The sequence below is a fragment of the Tachypleus tridentatus genome, chromosome 10 (genome assembly GCF_004210375.1).
Source record: "Tachypleus tridentatus isolate NWPU-2018 chromosome 10, ASM421037v1, whole genome shotgun sequence".
NCBI classification, from domain to species: Eukaryota; Metazoa; Arthropoda; class Merostomata; order Xiphosura; family Limulidae; genus Tachypleus; species Tachypleus tridentatus.
In genome coordinates, this window is record NC_134834.1 from 192,818,718 (window position 1) to 192,843,045 (window position 24,328).

Here is a 24,328-nt window from a genome sequence, read left to right on the forward strand (position 1 = left end):
AGGTTACGTAATGGATTATTTGAGCTACTCCAACCACAGGTATCGAAACCCAGCTTTTAGCGTTACAGGACTTCAGACTTATCGCGGAGCCATCGGAGGATTTCACAAAGAATTTACCAAGTCTAAAATAAATCAGTTTCGGTTACCTTCCTAATAATGGGTAGGATTCCCGATCCCACCAAACATGCTCGCCCTTTCAGCCGTGGGGGCTTATAGTAACGGTCAATCCCACTATTTGTTAGTAAAAGAGTAGCCCAAGAGTTCGGAGGTGAGTGGTGATGAATAGCTGCCTTATCTCTAGTCTTACACTGCTAAATTAGGAATGGTTAGCACAGATAGCCTGGGTGTAGCTTTGCGCGAAATTAAAAAACAAAGAAACAGACCTTCATAATAAAGCTGTAAGATAATTTATTGAAGTATTGAATTAGGAGAAGATATTTAAAATTGTGGTTAACTCAATCAAGAAAATAAAAAGTTATTTTTGGTTCATTTTCACGGATACACTCGAGGGTTTTCTGAAATAATATACTAGAAGAAAGACGGCTAGTCGACATCGCTTACTACCAAGTCTTGAGTTACGCTTTAACAGCAAATAATGGGATTTACAAACACATTATAATTCCTCCATAGTTGAGAGGACGAGCATAATCGGTGGCGGGTTTCGCAGGTTGCGAGTCGAGAGCTCAAATCACTAGATGGTGCCAGGTCCTTAAGTAAAAAGAATGCATTAATGTTTTTCGACACTGTCTCTTAAAGTAAATAAATATACGAACATCATTGAGATTTGCTTGTTTGTTTCAGCTCGAGTTACACTGTAAACTACCTGCACTATTTTTGTTCCGTATATTAATTCGGGTTGTGAGATGCCCTGTCATGGGACAAAGTAAAACGTATCAGTGTTTTACTGCGAATTGCTTTACTTTAGTTTCTCGTGCCAATCTAGTCCCATCCAACACGCCCTCTAGTATTAACGTCACTACTCTAATATAGACGGTGGTTATTAAATTCGAGCATATATTTAGGTATGGCTGTAGCTCGCGCCACAACAGAGATGACGCACGCGGGAGAAGCTTCTAATTTTGCGCCTTTTCTGAGATCTTGTAAAAAGGAATGCTCCGAACCTATTGAAGGGAAAATAACCGGTAAGCTTTCCTTTCATTATTTTTTAAATGTCAAGGAAGAAAAAAAAAACATATATATTCCACCATTTCTCTTAAGCATTTAGTACCGCAAAGCTAAGTCCGATATTTGTGAACATATCGTAGTTACATACTTAGGAAAGACAACGAATTATTGATTCAATATAATTTGAAATATTAAGTTTCGTTCTTTGTTTTTCTCTCTTCTAGTATAGCGGTAAGTCTACGGATTTACAACACTACCATCAGGAGTTTGATTCTCCTTGGTGAGCTCAGCAGATGTGGCTTTGCTATACGAAAAAACACACTTATTGAATAAATTAGTAATCTTATAATATTTTGTTTTGCCAGAATTTACCACACTTTATCAGTTGTTTAGAATTATTAAATCTCCAAACCAAGAATAAGAACAAACCAGAAGTTTGGCATGATTCGTTCAAAGGGTTTTTTCTTATGAAACCACATTTAGAACCTGTTTGAGCGAGACACTTTGGTCTCATATTTTTCTAAAGATAAAGACAGTAATTTATTTCTAATAGAGACACAATGTTCAAGTGCAGCAAAATGAATGTTCTTTCATCCGATTTTCGTTACATTCGCAATCAATAACTTTTTCTCATTGTTATGACAACATATTTAGTTTCACAAATTTTCTCCTTTCTCACTGGGAACTAAATTCTATATTTGATAAGACGTCTAGTGGTTAGCGAGTCGATTTGGGTAAAGAACGGTTTTGGGAATTGGTTAGAAAAATCATGCAGTTTCTGTTGCTTTGTTTTTTATCTTAGTTGACAGACAAGAGTTAGGTAGCCACTTACCTTTGCCTAGGCATTAGTTTTTTTTTTTTTTAAATTTCACGCAAAGCTACACGAGGGCTATTTGCGTTAGCCGTCCCTAATTTAGCAGTGTAAGAGTAGAGGGAAGGCAGTTAGCGCCCACCGCCAACTCTTGGACTACTCTTTTACCAACGAATAGTGGGATTGACCGTCACATATAACGCCACCACGGTTGAAAGGGCGAGTATGTTTGGTGCGACGGGGATTCGACCCCGCCACCTTCACATTACGAGTCGACTGCCTTAACCACATGACCATGCTGGGCCTAATGTAGTGAGAATTATGTTGTAACAGACGCAATGATGGTAGTGGTTTTTTTGTAGGAAGAGCATTACAGCGACAATAATAACTGAAACGGTAGTGATAATTATGTTGTATGTATGTGTATGTTTTGTTAAAGCAAAGCCACATCGGACTATCTGCTGAGTCCACCGATGGGAAGTGATTTTGGTGTTGTAAATCTGTAGACTTACCGCTGTACCAGCGGGAGACAGAATTATGTTGTAACAGACATAAAACAATGGTAATGGTTGAATTGTATCAGATGTGACGTAACTGTAGTAATCATTTGCGGTAGTAACTTTGTAATAGTGTACAGAAGCCATTAATACGCTGTAATAATTATAATGTGATGTAATTACTTTATTGTAACGTAAATAATTTACGGTGATAATTATTCTGCTTTAGATCAACTTATTGTGACAGTAACGTCTATAACTTACTAAGTTATTAAATTAACTTGTGAAATTATATTGTTTTTTGCGACTTGTTTGCTTTTTGAATTTCGTGCGAAGCTACACGAAGACTATCTGTGCTAGACGTCCCTAATTTAATAGTGTAAGACTAGAGGGAAGGCAGCTAGTCATCATCACCCACCGCTAACACTTGGGGGTACTATTTTACCAACGAATAGTGAGATTGACCGTAACTTTATAACGTCTTAATGGCTAATAAGACGAGCATGTTTGATGATTAGGGCGATCGAATCGCAACGTGATTGTTCGGGGTGCTGAACGCTTTCACTGTGGACGTGTTGTAAAACTACTGTCGTTTTTGTTATTAGTTTCAAGGAGCCTGACAGATATCTTGTTGCGGTGAGTGATGCTGGCTAGCTGCCTTCCCTTTAATCAGTAGTTTCAAATTAGGGAGAGTTGGATATATCTGAGCCCTATGATTAGCTGATTGGTTGTTTGGCGTTTTATGACGCAAATCAACTCGTTTATCTGCAACAAACAACCGATAAAACAAAAGCTGTAAGTGAAACACGGTAAAATGTAAGAAGAAAGCGAAACAACGTCCCAAAACAAGGCAAAAATCTAAACTGAAGTAAAAAAAGCCTAAGGTCTATTTTGCGACTCGTATTGCAAAAGTGTACAAAATACCGCTGATGTTAAATATTAATTCTCGGCTTCATTAAGAAAAAAATTACATTTTTAAAAATCACTTTTATAAATATAAATATTGACAAGTATCAACAGAAGAAAAATGTTAATAATAATAGTCACAAGGGGGAGGCTGACAGAACAAAATAAATACATAAACGACTAATTTATTCTGAATAATCTAATTGGCCCAAATTATCATAAGGATGTAATGTGTACAAAAACATCCAATCAGGAGCAAGCTTTCTTAATTTCCCATGGCCAGGTGATTAAGGCGCTCGAATCGTAATCCAAGGGTCGCGGGTTCGAATCCCCGTCGCGCCAAACATACTCGCTCGTTCAGCCTTGGGAGTTTTATTATGTGACAGTCAATGCCACTATTCGTTGATGAAAGAGTGGCCCAAGAAGTCTTAAACTGCTAAATTAGGGACAGCTAGCGTAGATAGCTCTCACGTAGCTTTGCGCGAAATTCAAAAACAAACTAAAGAGTTAAATTACATACTAACCAGGGTTGTTAAAAGAAAAAAAAAGTTTAGATGTATCTGCTATGGTTAGATAACATTTTTTTAGGTACCTCACTAAGGAACTTAATACATAGAAACGATGTAAGCTGAAAGAAAAAACAAAATTTAAACAATAAACTTAAGCCTTTCTAGTCCTCACGTGGCAAAACATATGACGAATATAAATGGCTTATATTTCCGTTGTAAAATTATACTTTCTTGCTAAACAGGATTTCAAACAGTCAGACGTCAAATCACAAGATCAACGGAACAGCCTTGAAATCCAGTTTCTTTGCGTTCTGTATGTAAAGCACATAATACAACGCGTTTTCTTTTGTCATTTCGCAAGACAATATCGTATCATATTGCATCACATGTATCAGTTTATTTTGTTACATTGTCCCATTGTCTTATCTAAACAACTTTTATATACACGTTTTTGTTTTAAACCCAAAATTACAGTTTAGTGTTTACAACTGGAGGAAAGAGCTCACTCGTAGTTATAATATTATTAGTAAATAAATATAAGCTGGAAACGCTAAAGAATTATTAAATAAATTACTACTGTTTTTGTTTCTTTATTACAACGTAATCTAATGGTCGAGGGGTACGGATCCCAGTCACATCAAACATGCTCGCCCTTTCATCCGTTGGGGTGTTATAACGTGACGGTCAATCCCACTATTCGTTGGTAAAAGAACAACTCAAGAGTTGAAAGTGGGTGGTGATAACTAGCTGCCTTCCTTCTAGTCTTACAGTGCTATATTAGGGACGGCTAGCGCAGTTAACCCTCGAAATTCAAACTCTCTCCTATTCTTCGTTTTTTTTGCATTAACTTGTAATAAGAAATTAGTTTTAAATTTTTATGAACTGCTAAGAAGAGATTCAATACTTTTTCAATATTTTAATTTCCAGGTGAAATCCCCAGGTGGCTACGAGGTAGTCTACTCAGGAATGGCGGAGGTCTGTTGGAAATTGGCAATGATAAGTTTAACCATGCTTTTGACAGCATGGCTCTAATGCATAGATTCCGTGTTAGAGATGGGCACGTGACGTATATGAACAGATTTCTGCACAGTAACGCGTACAAACGCAACGTGAGTGCGAACCGTATTGTCGTAACGGAGTTTGGCACCAGAGGCTTTCCAGATCCATGTAAAACTATCTTTCAAAGGTCAATATAAGTCTTAATTTAAGTTCATAATTTTTCAACAAGTTTAATTGTCTATTCCACCAATGACGACAACACTTTCAGAATGTTAAATATATGATAACACAGGCCTGAGATAGTTTTATTGTCTTGAATTTTTTACATGTCCCACAGTAATTCTTGTACACTGAATTCAAAAATGTTATCCATATTTCTCCGTTAAAATCTGATCACATTTTGTTTTGCTTGAAATACTGACAACCATTAGCTATAGATTTTCCTAAACTAACTGCGACGTGATTCTTATCGATTGTTCTATAACCCACGAGAAACACACAGTTAGTAAATAAACGGTTAACAGGCCACATGGCGTGTTACTTCTGAATAGTGTTTGTTTGTGTGTTCCCTTTAATAATTTTTATTTTTAGTATTATTTATTCGTCGCTGTAGCAACAGGAGCCTGAATAAATGTATTCTGTCGTATTTGAAAAGAAAAAAACATTACAGAATTCATGAAGAAAAGCATATTACTCGTATTTTGGAATAAAATTCTTCAGGACCAAGACAAATAACGGACTCTGCAAGAAGTTTACATCGTTTGTGTCGAAGAGTTGAAACAGTGGACAGTTGTTAAGAAAAAGGATTTGCCTTTTAGAATTCTATTGGTTGGGCGTGAGCCTGGACACTACAGAGATGACTGCTACTTTTGCTCGTATAACGTGCAAGGATACAACACTTGAAATAACAAAGAAATTTCTTACCTGAACCTTCAATCTTCTATAAGACCTGTTGTTCATGGACCTGACTACATCAGAGACTCTTGATACAGTTTCGTCTGATTCTGCAGTTAAGAGAAATGACGATAAAGATTGTTTTTATCCTGAAACATCTGGTGAACCGCAACTTTTTAACACAAGATGAACTTAATTATCAGGAGATTTGAGCCTTCTAAAGGATTATTCAGAGATATTTGGGTCCAGACTTCGAACTAAGAACTGTCTTTCTTCAGGGACATCATTTTACTGATACGGAAATTGTGAGAAAGAGTTATATCACACTTTTCGCAAGAAGGTTCACTGGTTTATTGTCACAATATTACTGAATTAATACCAATTCTTGGAGCTGCAGTTTATGAACCAAGTAAGTGCCGATTGTTCATCGAATCCTCTGATCCTCAACAGTAACATATATGCATCTGTACCTATTGCTCATTCGATTCACTTGAAGGAAACATACAAAAATCTGGAACCTCTTTTTAATAAGGTCAAATACAAATAAAATGGCTGGCTACTTTGTGAAGAATTAAACGTTCTTTGTATGGTGATGTAGTCAACAATCCTGTTATACAAAATGTCCATGTTTTTTGTGTCGATGGGACAGCAGAGCACGAAACTAGAACTAGATAAAGAAACAATGAGGACAGCAGAGCACGAAACCAGAACTAGATAAAGAAACAATGAGGACAGCAGAGCACGAAACCAGAACTAGATAAAGAAACAATGAGGACAGCAGAGCACGAAACCAGAACTAGATAAAGAAACAATGAGGACAGCAGAGCACGAAACCAGAACTAGATAAAGAAACAATGAGGACAGCAGAGCACGAAACCAGAACTAGATAAAGAAACAATGAGGACAGCAGAGCACGAAACCAGAACTAGATAAAGAAACAATGAGGACAGCAGAGCACGAAACCAGAACTAGATAAAGAAACAATGAGGACAGCAGAGCACGAAACCAGAACTAGATAAAGAAACAATGAGGACAGCAGAGCACGAAACCATAACTAGATAAAGAAACAATGAGGACAGCAGAGCACGAAACCAGAACTAGATAAAGAAACAATGAGGACAGCAGAGCACGAAACCAGAACTAGATAAAGAAACAATGGTCGTATATATTCAACCTGATATCAGGATTGAAAAACATTGAACGTGGAAGTTTGGTTAACAAAAAGGAAGTCCATAACCTTCACACTTCACTGGACTTCATGAAGCAGCTTGTAACAGCCTTAGACAAAGATGGCGACTTTTTCAACTACCTATGTGGCCAATTCCCAGCTCTTTCAGATGGGAAACTTAAAGAAGGGATTTTTGTTTGGACACAGATTAGAAAATTGACTTTAGATGAATATTCCTAGAAGCTAATGAGAAAAGTTGCCTTTAAAGAGGTTACTGACAATTTTGTTAGGACCGATATTACTAAAATATTGTCAGTATCTTGTTCAACAAATTCAAAGAGTTGGACTGTAATACGAACTTGAAAGTTCGTTTCTTACACCCACATATTGACTATTTTCTTAAACATCTGGGTGCCGTCAGCGAAGAACACGGGAAAGATTTCATCAAGACACAGGAAAATAGAGAGGAGGTAGCAGGATAGGTGGAACATCAGCATGATGACTGATTATTGCTGGTTATTTAAACAAGATGCAAACACAATACAAAAAAAGACCACGATACGCAGTGGTGAAGCTAAAACACAGATTATATATTAAAATAAATCAGGATAAATGGGGTGTCTCCAAGTAGCACAATGATACATCTGCAGACTTACAACGCTACAAACCGGGTTTCGATACTCGTGGTGAGTAAAGCACAGATAAGCCATCGTGAGCTTAGTGCTTAACTTCAAACACATGAATCAGGATGCACATTCGTTTGGCATCACTGTACTTCAGTTTGTTTGTATTTTTGTTAAGAAACATAATAATAATAATTATTATTCATTGTGGTAAACCAGATAATAATTTGATCTCATTAAGAGTTTTATTTCTTCCCGATTTGTAAAAAAAATTCTTACGTGATAAAAAACCACCAACATTACTTACAAAATCTGCTTAGCTGAATTAGAATCAAAAAATGTTTTTATGAAACTTGATTTTGCAGCCTGTGTAATTAATTGTTCAGCGCTGTTTTTAATTTCTTTTTGTCTTGGTTAATCTAGCATACTTCTGATAACTTAAATCTTAGTCAGTTAATCTAGCTTACTTCGGATATCTTTATATATTAATCAGTTAATCCAGCTTACTTCGGATATCTTATATATATTAATCAGTTAATCTAGCTTACATCGGATATCTTATATCTTAGTGTGTTAATCTAGCTTACTTTAGATAACTTTAGATAACTTAACTCTTAGTGTGTTAATATAGCTTACTTCTGATATCAATAATGTCAGTGTGTTAATCTAGCTTACTTCTGATATCACTAATGTTAGTGTGTTAATGATATCTATAATGTTAGTGTGTTAATCGCTTAGATATCAATAATGTCAGTGTGTTAATCTAGCTTACTTCTGATATCAATAATGTTAGTGTGTTAATCTAGCTTACTTCTGATATCACTAATGTTAGTGTGTTAATCTAGCTTACTTCTGATATCAATAATGTTAGTGTGTTAATCTAGCTTACTTCTGATATCTATAATGTCAGTGTGTTAATCTAGCTTACTTCTGATATCAATAATGTTAGTGTGTTAATCTAGCTTACTTCTGATATCTATAATGTTAGTGTGTTAATCTAGCTTACTTCTGATATCAATAATGGTAGTGTGTTAATCTAGCTTACTTCTGATATCAATGTTATATTAATAATCTCGCTTACTTCTGATATCAATAATGTTAGTGTGTTAATCTGTCAATAATGTCAGTGTGTTAATCTAGCTTACTTCTTATCAATAATGTTAGTGTGTTTACTGATATTAATAATGTTAGTGTGTTAATCTAGGTTACTCTGATATCTATAATGTTAGTGTGTTAATCTAGCAAATGTGAATTAATAATGTTAGTTGTTAATTCTTAGAGTAACCCAAATGTGAATTATGAAGATAGTTTAGTCTGTTTTGAAACCAAAGTGACATATTTTCTCTTGTTTTTAGATTTATGTCTAAGTTTATTATAGAAGATTTCACAGACAACGATCTGCTCAACATTGTCCAACTGGGAGACCAGTTTTACGTGTGCTCAGAAACGAATTTCATACACAGAGTAGACCCTGAAAAACTGGAAACTATGAGCAGGGTGAGATAAAATTACTTTCCATAATACCCTAAGTATTCAACCTGTGTATAGTATATTTTATATAATCTACCAGTCTGGCTTTAAGTAAGTTTGGGGAACTCCAAGACGTCTTGAAAATAGAAAACCGTGATCAACCCTTCCGACGTAGATAATGTTAGTTATAAATATGTATATTTATATAGAATATTTTTTATATAGAATAATTTCAGAATAGCATTTCAGAACTTTTTATCTCCGTTAATGTTGTAGAAACACCAATAGTGAGATTTTCAGAGTTTAAAAGCTTTCACATAAACACTGATTTATGTTATCGTTGAAAGGAGAAATGTAGCATCCACATATATTTATTATTCAAGTTTGTTTGTGGGAATCCTTTTTGTTTTTTTAAAAAAACATTAATACGATCTTCGGAGTTTAAACATGGTACACAAATATGAATTAAATTATATTTTAAAAGCAACACTTTAATTCATTTGGAGTATGTTACGATTCAAGGTTGACCTGAGCAAGCACCTTGCTATAAACACAGCGACGGCACATCCACACTTCGACAGAGATGGAACCTATTACAACATGGGTAGCGGATTCAGCTTATGTGGACCGACTTACAACATTGTGAAAGCATTACCCGCTTCAGGTAGTCTGTAACTGTTTGTTTGTTTTGAATTCCGCGCAGAACTTTTCGAGGGCTATTTGCGATAGCCCTAACATCAAAGTGATCAGCTGAAGAGAAAGCAGCTGGTCAACACCACAGACAGCCCATTGTGTAGCATTGCGCTTAACATCAGACTTATTACTGATATATTTGACGATTAGCAATAATATATTGCTAATTACATTGCTAAGAATTGCTATTCTATTACAGATAGAATTTTAAATTTACAATTATTTAAATTTCTAACGAAATGTCCCAAACCGTACGTTGATAACTATAATACGTAGGATGTTGCAAAATTTACATAGAATTACAATTGTATGAAAAATACAGCAAAGTCGGGTGTGTGGCTTTACTATACATGTTTTCTCATTTATATAAAACAAATATGCGTAAACGTTTATATTTTCAAAACATCTGACTTTTTGGTTTGTTATTTTATCTTCTTAGACGTGAACGTGAATCCTTTCGAAACTGCTTCAATAGTGTGTTCGATACCCGCTAGGTACCGCTTTAAGCCCAGTTACTATCACAGTTTTGGTATGACCGAGAACTACCTGGTATTCGTCGAACAACCCTTTTTTGTATCAATTCTCCACCTGCTGTGGCTTCACATCAAAGGGGAAGCTTATATCGATGCCTTAGAATGGAACCCGAATCTAAAGGTAAAAATAACCCATTTTATCCCTATTGAAAAAATGAAATTATCAGGATAAAACGATGTAACAATTGCTCAAGGCTATAAGTGTCACGAATTAAAACATGTTTGTTTGATTCCGAGTTTTGAGTCGAACACCACCTTTCCTGGATGTCAGCATTATTAATAACTGAGGTTCTAAAACCAGCTGCTGACCACAAAGGTAAAAAATAGCAAAGCAATTTATAAATCAAGAAAACTAGGTCTGCATAATAGGCAGACCCTACGTACTTAATAATTCTAAGTCAATACACAATAAAAGTAAAATGTGTAATAATTATAATTCACTGAATCAGCGATTGGGAACCGTTGGTATTAGCAACACTCTCGACCGTAATCCCAATATTATCTTTCAAGGTTAATCCCAAATCGACATTCTAAAGTGACAATTTAACATGTTCTTTACAAATGTAAAATTACTGAGAGTAAATAGTAATATGTAAGGGTATTTTAAGTATTATAACAATTAATATAATTTCCACTGTGATGTGCGTTTTCGAGAAGAAAGCCAAACAACATTACACTTTAATATTATAGATGAATTTAAAACAGCGAGTTAAAAATGACGTTTGATAAAGACTTCATCTGGAGATTTCCTTATTATCCAATGAACGATGGTATTAACTAAAACTTTTGGCAGTTGGTCAAGGTACAGAACTGTCTCATATTACAAGTGTAAAATATCATGCTTCTTTGGAAATATTAATTTCAAAACGAACCTGACTCGCAGCGTGTTAAAACTTTGCACATGTTCTATTTTTCACAGGTATATTTCCACGTTATAAACAAGCAAACTGGCGAACGGCTGCCAATAATTTACACGACGTCTCCCTTTCTGGTGTTCCACCACATAAACGCCTACGAGGATTCTGGCCATCTAGTGGTGGACATGTGCTGTTACAATGATGGCGAGGTGGTCAAGGGGTTGTGCGTGGCTGAACTGGGTAAAATAAAAGAAGACCCTTACCATCTCGCTGAGCTGACTCGTTGCCAAGTCCGAAGATTTGTCTTACCTCTGGATGTATCGTCACAGGTACGATTATAGGGGGGGGGGAATAATTATTTTGTTTGTTTAATGAAATTAAAGTATGTGGATGGAAATCAGAAAACTTCAATTGAAAACAGTTAATTGTAAATAATTATAACTTTGGACAAGATCAAGCTATATACTTAGTGATAAACTACCAACCTGGACATCAGTATATCTAGCTACATGTATTGTTTTTTGTGCTTGTACGTACAATGTTACATCGTTTCATAAGTTTAGTACCACAGCTAACAATATATTCGGCCATGAATAATCAACCCTTTCAATATGAGAAATTCAAATAAACCTTCTCCAGATGAAAAGGCACTTTTTACGAGTGCATTAGCAAGTTCTTGTAAGTGTCGCCATGTTGTCAACTGTAAACAAGTTCCACGTAGTTGTTCAGTCTGTCAGTGAAGGTGCAGAATTTGTTTTTCTTACAAACCAACAACGATCGCGCATGTTAATTAACAAAGAGACTAAGCCTAAAATGGATTGTTACAATGAAAGGTACGCGTTTATTAAGGCTTACACATGTAGACATGTTTCTATTGTTTAAGTTGAGTCACTGATTGAACTGGTTATATTCTTCACCAGCAAGTTGAATATGTTTTCTTAATCACCGTGTTTGTTTAAGCTACTGCATCCTAAAAACAAAAAAGGTTTCTCCTTGATCGACACATAGGTAGGTCATTTTATTTGCCTACAAGAAGAGGTTAGCTTGTCGGGCCGAAGATTAAACAGACTAATGTTGGAGAATTGATGCCACTGTCCAAACTAGCTTGTAAAGAAGTTAGTAATGTTGATGCAGTTGTAAGTTTACAATAGATAAGTTTACAAAATAAACGTATACTTACATATTGTCGTTAATTTGACACGATTTTTCGTTCATTTTAACGTCTCTTCTTTGTCCCGGCATTCAGTAACATGTACCACATCAATAACAGTCTTCAGCCCTAACTCACCACATCACACGGTGTTCCGTACGACTCAATGATGATTCTTGGATAAATTAGGCCTCACTTTTGAAACACGTTGTTGTTTTTGTTGTGCTTTTTTTAAATTTCGCACAAAGCTCCACGAGGGTTATCTGCGCTAGCCGTCCCTAATTTAGCAGTGTAAGACTAGAGGGAATGCAGCTAGTCGTCACCACCCACCGCCAACTGTTGGGCTACTCTTCTACTAACGAATAGTGGGATTAACCGTAACATTATAACGTCCCCACGACTGAAAGGGCGAGCATATTTGGTGCGACTGGGATTCGAACCCGCGACCCTCAAATTACGAGTCGAACGCCTTAACCCACCTAGCCATGACGTGCCCTTTAAAACACGTGAATAAAACGATAGAACAAGAGTAAGGCCACGTTGCTGCTGTATGAGTTAGAACTCATGAATTAAAATTAATAAACAATATTTGTCTGCATTTGTAAAGTGCCCACTTCTGTTATTTTTTTAAGGATTTAGACAGATCTCAAAATCTGGTGAAGCTCCCTGGTTCCGAGGCTACAGCTCACTTTGAACGGAACGGGTCAGTGTTTTGTCAATATGAAGCCCTAACCGAACCAGGTAACTTAAGTAGTCCTACATCAAATAATGTGTTAGTAGTTTTTGTGTAAACATACCACTGAAGCATAATATATAAAAACAAAACATTTAGGATATTTAATCTACACTGTTTATAAACAACTTAAGGTCATTCACGAAATAGTTCTTCACATCAGAAGCTTTGAAGTACAGAATTTTCACGATAGGTGCTATTGAAATTATATATTTAGTATAATACTAACAAAAAAACCATAAATTAAATCAAAGTTCTTAAACTAGTCATACAACTGTGCTGACGTTTAGAGTTAACACTACTGAACCATACTGTGCATTATATAAATAGGTATTTTGACTTTATAAAGCTATTGCTAACACTTGAATTATCTATGTTACCTTCTTATTTAGGTCCCGGACATGCCGAAATGCCAGCAATTAATTACGCAAAATACAATGGTAGAAAATATCGTTTCTTCTACGCCTTAGGTCGAAAAGTACCAAATTTAGAAACGTACATGGTAAGTCCTGCTATTCAAATTTGTTTAAAACATATTATTTATATGTTCTACAGCAAAGCCACATTGGGCTGTCTTCCGTGTTGACCCTGAGAAATCGAATCCCGTATTTTAACGAAGTATTGTTTGTTTGTTTTTGAAATTCGTACAAAGCTACTCGAGGGCTATCTGTGCTAGCCGTCCCTAATTTTGCAGTGTAAGACTAGAGGGAAGGCAGCTAGTCATCACCACCCACCGCCGCCAACTCTTGGGCTACTCTTTTACCAACGAATAGTGGGATTGACCGTCACATTATAACGCATACACGGCTGGGAGGGCGAGCATGTTTAGCGCGAACCCACGACCCTCATATTACGAGTCGCACGCCTTACCCGCCTTTCCATGCCAGCCCTTTTAACGAAGTGAGTTCGTAAACTTGACGCTTATTCACGGAGAACAAAATGTACTGTACTTGACAATTTTAGCCCCAATTTTGTGGTGTTTTTTTTGTTGAACGTCACGAAAAAATACTCTTGGGTTCTCTATAGTAGCCGTCCCTGGTTTAGAAGTGATAGACTAAAGGGGAAGCACTATTTAACATCACTAATAGACAACTCTCGGGCTGTTAGTTTACCAAAGAACTGTAGAATTGACCGTCACGTTGTAATATACCACGGCTGAAATAGTAAGCTTTTTCGATGACAAGATTCGAACTCGTGATCCTCAGACTGGGAGTCGAGTGTTCCAACTATGAGGTCACGCAAGGTCCAAGCTCCAAGATATTTAACTTACCTCTCTTAAAATCGTGTGAATAATATGGAACTATTTCTGTTAGTAATGCGATGTTATGTTGTATTAACAAGGAAAGCAAGGCCCTTAATTAAATATCATAAAACATGCTCACAGTTATTGGACTTGAAGAGTTACTTCGAACCTGTAATAACGGGACACTTGACATCCTAATTAAACTCCATTCTTGTCTCTGGCTACTTTAATAATGTCAGATTTCTACTGTAATATTAGCTTCTTAGACAATGAAAGAATGTTTAGGTTTAAAGATATACTTTGTTACAGAGTTCATTCTTTATGTTTAATTTTGTCCTTACTGCTCAAAAAGAGTTTGTGCAATCCATCACTAGGTGTCACTAGGTGGTTAGCCACTAAAAGAAAAAAAAAAAAAGGTTTGAGAGCAAGACGTGGCGAGAAATATCTGAACAAATAGCCTACCACGTGTTGTTGTTAGAGACGATCTTTTGTTTTCAAATTATGAATTATTTATTATGGTTTATTGTTGGAACCAGTTCACCAATATGATATTTTATTGTGTTCTTTTATTCTTACTTGATTTGTCACATTGGGGTTATAATAGTATCTGTACACGATATGTGTCCGCGAATTAAAGTCAGACATTGACAGATGAAAGCGTAAAGTGACGCACGTGTGAAGAATAAACTTACTTCCGTCCATCGTATCGTTTTCCTATTGTATTTGCAAAACCTTTGTAACTTCCGAAATCCACATATGCAGTTTTTCCAGTATCCCTGTACAATGTATCCAGTATTCACTCTCGTTTACCACTAACCGTTGCTAAATCAGCAATGATACTTAAAATGAATTGTCGGTAACTCTGAAATGAAATACATGTCACGTTGACTGTCATTCCCCATAGGTCGTGGCACGCATGCCCTCTATTACCCCAATCAGTGCAAATAATGATGTTAATTTAATAGAATTGGTTGTGTGTTAGGAATTAAACTAGTTGTAGTGGCGAGACGGTGCTAATTGTGCTAACAGCTAGACAGAACTAGTTGAGATAGGGCTTGGCCCTAACTCCTTGTTGTATATGGAACTGGTTGCATTAACTGATAAATAGAAATAGTTGTGTCAGCTAATGAACAGAAACAGTTATATTGGGAACTGAGTAGTTGTTGTTATTAATTTACTTAGGTTAAAGCTACACAGTGGGCTATCAGCACTTTGCTCACTGTGGGGAATCAAACCCCAGAATTCATGGTTGAAAACCTACCGCTGACAATTGCAAATGATGTTGTGTTTACTGCGCATGCGTTCATTTTATTGGAATGTTTGCGGTATTTGTTTGTGGTTAGCAAGTAGAGAACAGGAAACGTACAGAACAAAGTTATGAAAACGTAACTGACGATTCTTACTTAGATGAAAATTAACACGGAAACAAAAGAAATTGAAATTTGGAACGAAGAGAAAAGGATACCCTCGGAACCGGTGTTTGTTGCCAATCCTAACGCAGCTGAAGAAGACGATGGTGAGTCGATAACCATTATTGTAATCGAAATAAGGAACAAACTTGTACGTGAAGATACACTTAGTTTATGAGTTTTTCAGTTTAACTGAAGAAGTGAAACCTGAAACTGGGAAGACCGAACATGTTAGCACTGCACACCGTTCACTGAGCAATCGCTTTAATTTTCCTAGTCTCAGTTTTACTTCTAAAACATTTTTCTTTCATTCAAGGCGTATTCTTCCATTTTAGAATAAGTCGAACGAATGCTTCCAAATGAAGGCACCAAAAAGCACTCATTATAACGTTCTTTTCGTAAACTATTACTTAAACTTGTTTTGAAGGCAAATCTCAGTTTCGTTATCTTTAGTCTTATTTAAACACGTGGCGCCCTCTTTTGCACATTTTAAAGGCTAAAAAACACGAAAATGGAAATTTTATTTATCTTTCGCATATTTTTTAAAAGTTATTTATACTATAAGGAATTACTTCCATCACTTGTATATTGTTTATAACTATAGTGTTTTAACATGAATCTTTTTGGGACTTTTTAATTTTATTTTTTTCAAACCTCGACCAGGTCTTCTGCTGTCCTCTCTGTTGCACGAGGAGAACGAGAATAAAGTGGCGCTGCTGATTTTGGACGCCAAAACAATGAAGGAATTAGGACGTGCAGAGTTCGAAACAGAATCGTCTGTGCCTGGATGCTTGCATGGGTTTTTTACACAGATGCTTTAAAGGTGCTTAAAACCAACATTCAAACGGCTCGTAACGACTGTTTTCAGTATTTCATTAAATGTACTCTATTTTCCAGGAGTAATTTCTTTCCACGACTTTGGTTAGAAAGTGCAATCTATGTGCGACAGGAATTACTTAGGTCGTTGTTTGTCGTCTTTCGTTCAAGTGTTTAGGTTACTGAAAGCTCTACATTGTAATTTTACTAGCATCGCGTAGCCCGATTTCTGCTTCTTTCTTCATTTGCTCTGTCTGTTCTAGTTGTCAACTTGATGTCGTAACGGATGACACCTATGGTAATGTATCATCCAAATGAGTTGGCGATATCTCAGCTATCAGAAAAATGCCAACCTCAGATGAAAAACTAATTAGGAACCATAAAAAATTAGTTAACGATGCAGGGTTGAGTGTTTACAACTACAATGTCTCTACACCTACCGCTTTTCACTGTTTGTTGTGGGAAGAAGATACCCTTACAGTTTCTGACCATTCACTGTTTGTTGTGGGAAGGAAGATACCCTTACAGTTCCTGACCATTCACTGTTTGTTGTGGGAAGGAAGATACCCTTACAGTTCCTGACCATTCACTGTTTGTTGTGGGAAGGAAGATACCCTTACAGTTCCTGACCATTCACTGTTTGTTGTGGGAAGGAAGATACCCTTACAGTTCCTGACCATTCACTGTTTGTTGTGGGAAGAAAGATACCCTTACAGTTTCTAACCATTCACTGTTTGTTGTGGGAAGAAGATACCCTTACAGTTCCTGACCATTTACTGTTTGTTGTGGGAAGAAGATACCCTTACAGTTTCTGACCATTCACTGTTTGTTGTGGGAAGAAGATACCCTTACAGTTTCTGACCATTCACTGTTTGTTGTGGGAAGGAAGATACCCTTACAGTTCCTGACCATTCACTGTTTGTTGTGGGAAGAAAGATACCCTTACAGTTTCTAACCATTCACTGTTTGTTGTGGGAAGAAGATACCCTTACAGTTTCTGACCATTCACTGTTTGTTGTGGGAAGAAGATACCCTTACAGTTCCTGACCTTTCACTGTTTGTTGTGGGAAGGAAGATACCCTTACAGTTTCTGACCATTCACTGTTTGTTGTGGGAAGAAGATACCCTTACAGTTCCTGACCTTTCACTGTTTGTTGTGGGAAGGAAGATACCCTTACAGTTTCTGACCATTCACTGTTTGTTGTGGGAAGGAAGATACCCTTACAGTTCCTGACCATTCACTGTTTGTTGTGGGAAGAAAGATACCCTTACAGTTTCTAACCATTCACTGTTTGTTGTGGGAAGAAGATACCCTTACAGTTCCTGACCATTTACTGTTTGTTGTGGGAAGAAGATACCCTTACAGTTTCTGACCATTCACTGTTTGTTGTGGGAAGAAGATACCCTTACAGTTTCTGACCATTCACTGTTTGTTGTGGGAAGGAAGATACCCTTAAATTTCTGACCATTCACTGTTTGTTGTGGGAAGAAGATACCCTTACAGTTTCTGACCATTCACTGTTTGTTGTGGGAAGAAGATACCCTTACAGTTTCTGACCATTCACTGTTTGTTGTGGGAAGAAGATACCCTTACAGTTTCTGACCATTCACTGTTTGTTGTGGGAAGAAGATACCCTTACAGTTCCTGACCTTTCACTGTTTGTTGTGGGAAGGAAGATACCCTTACAGTTTCTGACCATTCACTGTTTGTTGTGGGAAGAAGATACCCTTACAGTTCCTGAAACATAAATGAAACCACAGTAAAATGAAACACCCAACCTCCCCTTCACAAAACACATGTTAAACTGAACTAAATAATATTATAGAAAACTACGAACACCATGCTAATAGTTCTTACGTATTCTCCCTTTCTCTTAAAGATTTATTCAAGTATAACACAGGAAAGCAAAGCCAAGCCTAATTACTTGAAGTTAGATTTGCCTTCCCGGTATACTGGAAAAAACAAAATTATAGGCCCGGCATGGCCAGGTGGTTAAGGCACTCGACTCGTAATCTGAGGGTCGCGGGTTCGAATTTCCGTCGCACCAAACATGCTCGCCCTTTCGGCCGTGGAGGCGTTTTATCGTTACGGTAAATCCCACTGTTCGTTGGTAAAAGAGTAGTCCAGTGTGCATTTTTTTATAGGTTCTGACCTGTGGTTAACCTGGATTTTTGTATAATTATAATTATTTTTTTACTCGTTTTAGCTATTAGGGTGCCAGTTTTCTATACTGATATAAAATTATAGCTTAGTTTTGTGCTTATGAGGTTTGAGTTCTTGCACAGTATTTTAGAGTTAGCAATTTTATTTTGATTTTTCTTATTGTGTTTATATATAATATATATAAAACCGTAATTTATGCTATATTGCTGTATTAGGCAGTTCTATCACTTGAGTTTCTTTGTTTGGTCCATACCTCGTTTTGAGTAATTAAAAACATTTTCTTTCTCTCGATTCATCTTGTATTAATGTGATTTTTAATTGTTAGCCAAATTAAATTCTAAAAAAAAAATTAAAGAATTGGTTTTAATTTCCAAGCATTAATACATTGTCTTTCGATTTATTTGTGAATAATAAAACATCATCTACAAAAGAATTACCATTATTTCAGACTATTAAAATCGTTTATATACATTTATGTTTTTATACCTGGGACAATACAATTGGAGGTAAGTAGACCAAGGATGGGAAAATTAAATTAACTTTTTTTAATCTGCCCTCTACAAAATTAATTTATAAATCTAAATAATTAATATTAATATACTTACTATTGTTTCTTTCTATTACGAGTTCTTTCGGATGCATTAAGTTAGGTGTAAAATTCAAGTTATTTTTGAAAATTAAACCATCCACGTAATAGAAGGTGTAGATTTATAAATTAAGATTTAATGCACGTCTCAGAAATGAGTTTTCATAAAAGAATAGACGCAGACTTACAATGTTTGAAAATGAACCAGCCCCCATTAGACTACCCAGTGTTTATTTATATACTTGTTTCTTGACAGTAATATAAGTATTATAAACACAGGGTGAAATATATTTTACATTGAATTTAATTAATTAAAGTTTTGCAATATTTATCGAATTATCGACAAAATTATCGAACAAGTCATTCAAATCTATTTTAGTATATAGTTTGATGAAATCTTACGTAGAAACACAGTTGGCTGTTTTTAAATTATATTAAACATTCCAAAAGAGAAATGTTATTTTTAAAAAATAGAACAATAATGATCCGAATTATTTAATAACATTTGTTTTTTCAAATAAGACACCCATAATATTATTGAGTACAACAGAGAGAGATTTAGTATCTGTACTTTGAGAACTAATAAAGGATGTGAGCCTAATAGCATTCTTATGTAATCTCAATTTCATATAAAAAATAGCAAGTTGTAATATGAGTAATCTGCATGTGTATTAATAATTAATTTAATAATTAATGTAAGTACAGCTATGTATTGATTTATTTGACAGGAAATGGTGTTAACGTGTTAATCTATCGCCTATTTCTCAGTTATTTAAATCTGTTATTTTAATTTGAGTAAAGTTTATTTTTAACATGTACTCCAAGGTATACCACTGTGTAAAATTGATAATGCAATTCATTTATTAACTTGTGGTATATGTGGTCTTAAATATGTAGGGCAAATAACTGATCCTTTACTTGTAAGGATCAACCTACATAGATCTCAAAAAAATAAGAATTTTCATCATTCGATTGAAATGGATTATTTTAGCAAATGAGTTTATCATGAGGGTTTGGATATTATTGGATAGTTGGGATATTCCCAATGCATTTGGATGCTATTACCACAGGCATCATCCGTTATGACATCAAATTGACATCTAGGACCAACAATGGCGTTACTTTTATATAAATATATACATATATAAGGTTTGGCTTGCAGTTTGCTCGTCCAATTTATAGAATCTCCCCAGCATACTGAAAAATACCGCTCGACTATCTGATAAAATATATGATGTTAGATGAATTGTTTGAGCATTCATGGGTAAATTCATCATCATCACGAAGAAACGGAATGGTTCCTGAGTACATCTCGCTTTCAGCAGCAACATAAAGTGACCAGTTAGGCCTGACGAGTCGTTTGAACAAGCATTCTCTTGAACACCAAATTCACCGTAGTTACTTGTTGTTCGTTTTCTCTTGATTCTGGACATTCAGCACTCTTCAGACATTCAGGACAAACAAAGTGGCTCATTTATGAGCTTTTGGAACAACTGTTGTCGTTAAGTTTCTACCATGGTGTAAATGTTGTAGTTAATTAGATTCAATGTTCTAAACTCTGACATCTAAGTGAAGAAGATATGATGGAAAAAATTAGTCTTCTTTATCAGGTTACAGTTTCACACTGCATTTCACACTGAATGTTACCTGTATTTCATTATTTTGTCCATCAGATTACACTTTTATATTGGTTTTAGTTTACAATCACACACTAGTCTGTAGTCACATTTTCACACTGTGTTTTACCTGTATTTTTATATTTTGTCTGTCAGATTACACTCGTACACTACTTTTAGTTCGCAGTTGCACAGTGTTTAATGGTTAAATTTTCACACTGTGTTTTACCTGTATTTTTATATTTTGTCTGTCAGATTACACTCGTACACTACTTTTAGCTCGCAGTTGCACAGTATTTAATGGTTAAATTTTCACACTGTATTTTAACTACAAGTCTAAATTTGTCTGTCATGTTTTCACACTAAAGTGTGTATTTTTTATAGGTTCTAACCTGTGGTTAATCTAGATTTTATTATCATTATAATTATTTTTTTACTCGTTTTAGCTACTAGGATGCCAATTTTCTTTACTGATATAAAATTATAGCTTAGTTTTGTGCTTATGAGGTTTGAGCTTTTGTGCAGTATTTTAGAGTTAGCAATTTTGTCATGATTTTTCTTATTGTGTTTATATATATAAATATATATATTTGTATATATTTATATATATATATATATTATAATATATATAAAACCATAATTTATGCTATATTGCTGTATTAGGCAGTTTTATCATTCAATAAAAAGTATTTTGAAAGATCATCAAACATCGATTTTGTGCTATTTTGTTTGACGTTATAATATTTGTATATTATCTGATCTATTATTTGAAACTTGTTGTGTACTAAATGGGAAAGCGTCAGTTTTTTGAGTTTCTTTGTTTGGTCCATACCTCGTTTTGAGTATTTACAAACATTTTCTTTTTCTCGATTCATCTTGTGTCAATGTGATTTGTAATTGTTAGCCAAATTAAAATCTAAAATTACAGTTTTAAGGTGTTTTAACAAAAATTATATTTCCTTGTAAGCTAATTCTATTTTTCTTAAATTATTAAAAAAAGGTATCTAGGGTTAATCGGGTAACTTTCAGCATTAAAATCGAAAATTACAGTTTTAAGGTACTTTAACAAGAATTGTATTCCCTTGTAAGCTAATTCTGGTTGTTTTCAATTGTAAAAAGAAGGATCTAGGGTTAACCGGGTAACTTTTAACGTTATAAAATGCATAATATTAATAGAGATATAGAAACGTTTGTTGTTGTTGTTTTTACAGGACAATTAATTTGTCGTTTCTCATGAGAATTTTATTTAATTTTGTAAACAAGCAACAATTATTTGTTTGTTAGTTTTAGTGTTAGTGATATTTTGTTCCAAATATAAATAGCCTGTTAATTTTCCCGTTTTATAATCAAGAATCTCTTACTATTTGTCCGGATATGAAAATCCTTATTTCCGAAGAACAGTAGTTTGTGGAAACTCTAATGTCTGGAACGGTCCCTTTAATTTAACCTTTAAATTATCGGATTGTTCAGATATTGTAGATCCGACAGTTGCATCATATTGAGTAATTTTGTGTTTTGTTATTGTTACAACAACTAATGCAAGAAAACCTAATGTCCAAAAATGTGAAGTTACTCATTTCCAAGTTACAACACATAGGTAATCCCGGTAGTAATTAGTGGGATTATTGCATTACTATTAGTAGTGACGTTGCAGCCAATAATGTCACGATCCACGAGCAGTTCGGTGCTAAAATATGTTACAAAAAATGTGTTTGTAAAGCAGAAGAAATCCGGAAATCGTTGTTAATTTTAGGGTTAAAAGTTCTCAAGACAAGCAAGATTTAGAGAGCTCATTTAGTTTGCTAAGCTCGTGTCTAATATACAGTTTAGCCCCTATATACCAAAATATTAAATATTAATAGAACAGAAAATCACACGATTCGTATCTTACAGTTGATTCTGTTTAAGCTCTGCAACTTTTCAAAGAAATAAAACACACAAACCTAATATTCTACAAGGTTATTTAAATAAATTTAATTTATAAAGAAGGAAGTATGGCCTTTTAAAAAGCACAGAAATAAGAGGTAAACTAAAGTCAAAATGCAATCGCAAAACAAAAGAAAACAAACAAGCTTGACTCTCCTAAACATTACAACGTCTAGACATAGAGTCAAAATTGGGATTTGTAGCTTAAAGAAATAATGACAACGTCATATCCTAAACCTTAAGTTTGTTTGTTTATTTTTTGCTATTGCATTTTCATTTTAAGCTACCTTCTTGTTTCTGTAACTTATCCCATCCTTTTGGGTTTAGGCCTATCTTTTGAACCTTTGCTTAAACATTTCTGTTGTGGAAGACAGCCCAGACGTTTCTGTAACGTGACCGAAACCGGTCATTCAGTGGTAGCAAAACAAAACAAAATCAACAAACTATTATTTTGTCATCAGTGTCGTTTCCTAAAAGGAAGGAATCCTATACATAAACGAACGATACGCGTCATCAGTGCACTTACAACAACAAGTTAATAATAGCTACGTTGCATGCGCTATGATTGCGATATAAACATTAAATTTCATCACGGCCTGAACGCAGTTACATACGTATGCATGTAGTAGATTATGAGGCTCCACATAAACTACAGACTACATTAAATTGATTGAGTGTCAATGGTTATACAGCAGTTATTATTTGCTAAGTCATCAAATAAACTTTATTACGCACTGTGTAGGTTAGTTTTTATGTGTTTAGTAATATTGCCTATGTTTTATTACAATACTTACAGCCATTCTTTATGTTGGCTGATGGAACAATATTAAATAATACAAACCGTCTTCAGATGTTCTGTTCTATTCAGCTTTAATGCGTACTTTGTTTCGTGACTCTTTAAATCAGCAAAGTAAAAAAGATAAAGTATTTTAAAAACGTAATGTGAAACATATTAGATCGGTCGTGTTTACAACTCACAATCCGCAGATCGCTCGACAGCGACGGGAGTTATAATGTAACATTTAATCACAATATTTGCTGATAAAAGAGTGTTCCAAAAGTTTGCTGTGACCTATGTTGACCAGCTGCCTTGTCTCTAACCTATCACTTTAAAATTAAGGATGTTAGCGCAGAGAGCCCTGACGTAGCTCTCAGTAAATTTGTTAAATAAACAGAAAGCGTACTCAATTTAAAAGTTAAACAAATTATGATAACATAGGTTCTATATTTAAATGTAAACCTTTCATAAGCCTAAAAGAAATTTCACTTTTTATATTTCCCCCTTAGTCATTTACGCACTTCTAGGTCACAAGTACTTTTTAGGAAATCTATCTTTTTTCCAGAATATATTTTGACAGGCATCGTTGTATGAAATTCATCGACTTATATTTATTTTGAAACATGTAGATACATGACAAAACTATTATTATTATTATTTTGTATTGAAACATGTAGATACAGTGACAAAACTATTATTATTATTATTTTGTATTGAAACATGTAGATACAGTGACAAAACTATTATTATTTTGTGTGTGTATGACTGAACTGACTGGAACTATTTGAGATGTTTACGCAAGAAACGCCGACAAATGGTAAA

The 24,328-nt window shown here is 35.0% G+C and overlaps 1 protein-coding gene across 2 annotated transcripts; it reads left to right on the top strand.

The window, feature by feature from the left end:
• The first annotated feature begins 917 nt into the window (after nucleotides 1–917).
• LOC143227863 (carotenoid-cleaving dioxygenase, mitochondrial-like) lies at nucleotides 918–18,954 on the top strand. Of its 2 annotated transcripts, XM_076459211.1 has the most exons (10): nucleotides 918–1,142; nucleotides 4,776–5,034; nucleotides 8,888–9,029; nucleotides 9,525–9,666; nucleotides 10,135–10,349; nucleotides 11,148–11,414; nucleotides 12,868–12,976; nucleotides 13,361–13,470; nucleotides 15,619–15,727; nucleotides 16,284–18,954. In XM_076459211.1, the coding sequence occupies exons 1-10, from the start codon at nucleotides 1,025–1,027 to the stop codon at nucleotides 16,439–16,441; spliced, it is 1,629 nt and encodes a 542-aa protein (XP_076315326.1). In that variant the 5' UTR covers nucleotides 918–1,024; the 3' UTR covers nucleotides 16,442–18,954. The 2 variants fall into 2 exon arrangements, with proteins under 2 accessions (XP_076315326.1, XP_076315327.1); XM_076459212.1 differs by lacking the exon at nucleotides 4,776–5,034 and having other exon boundaries at nucleotides 932–1,142; nucleotides 8,911–9,029.
• The last annotated feature ends 5,374 nt before the right edge of the window (nucleotides 18,955–24,328 follow it).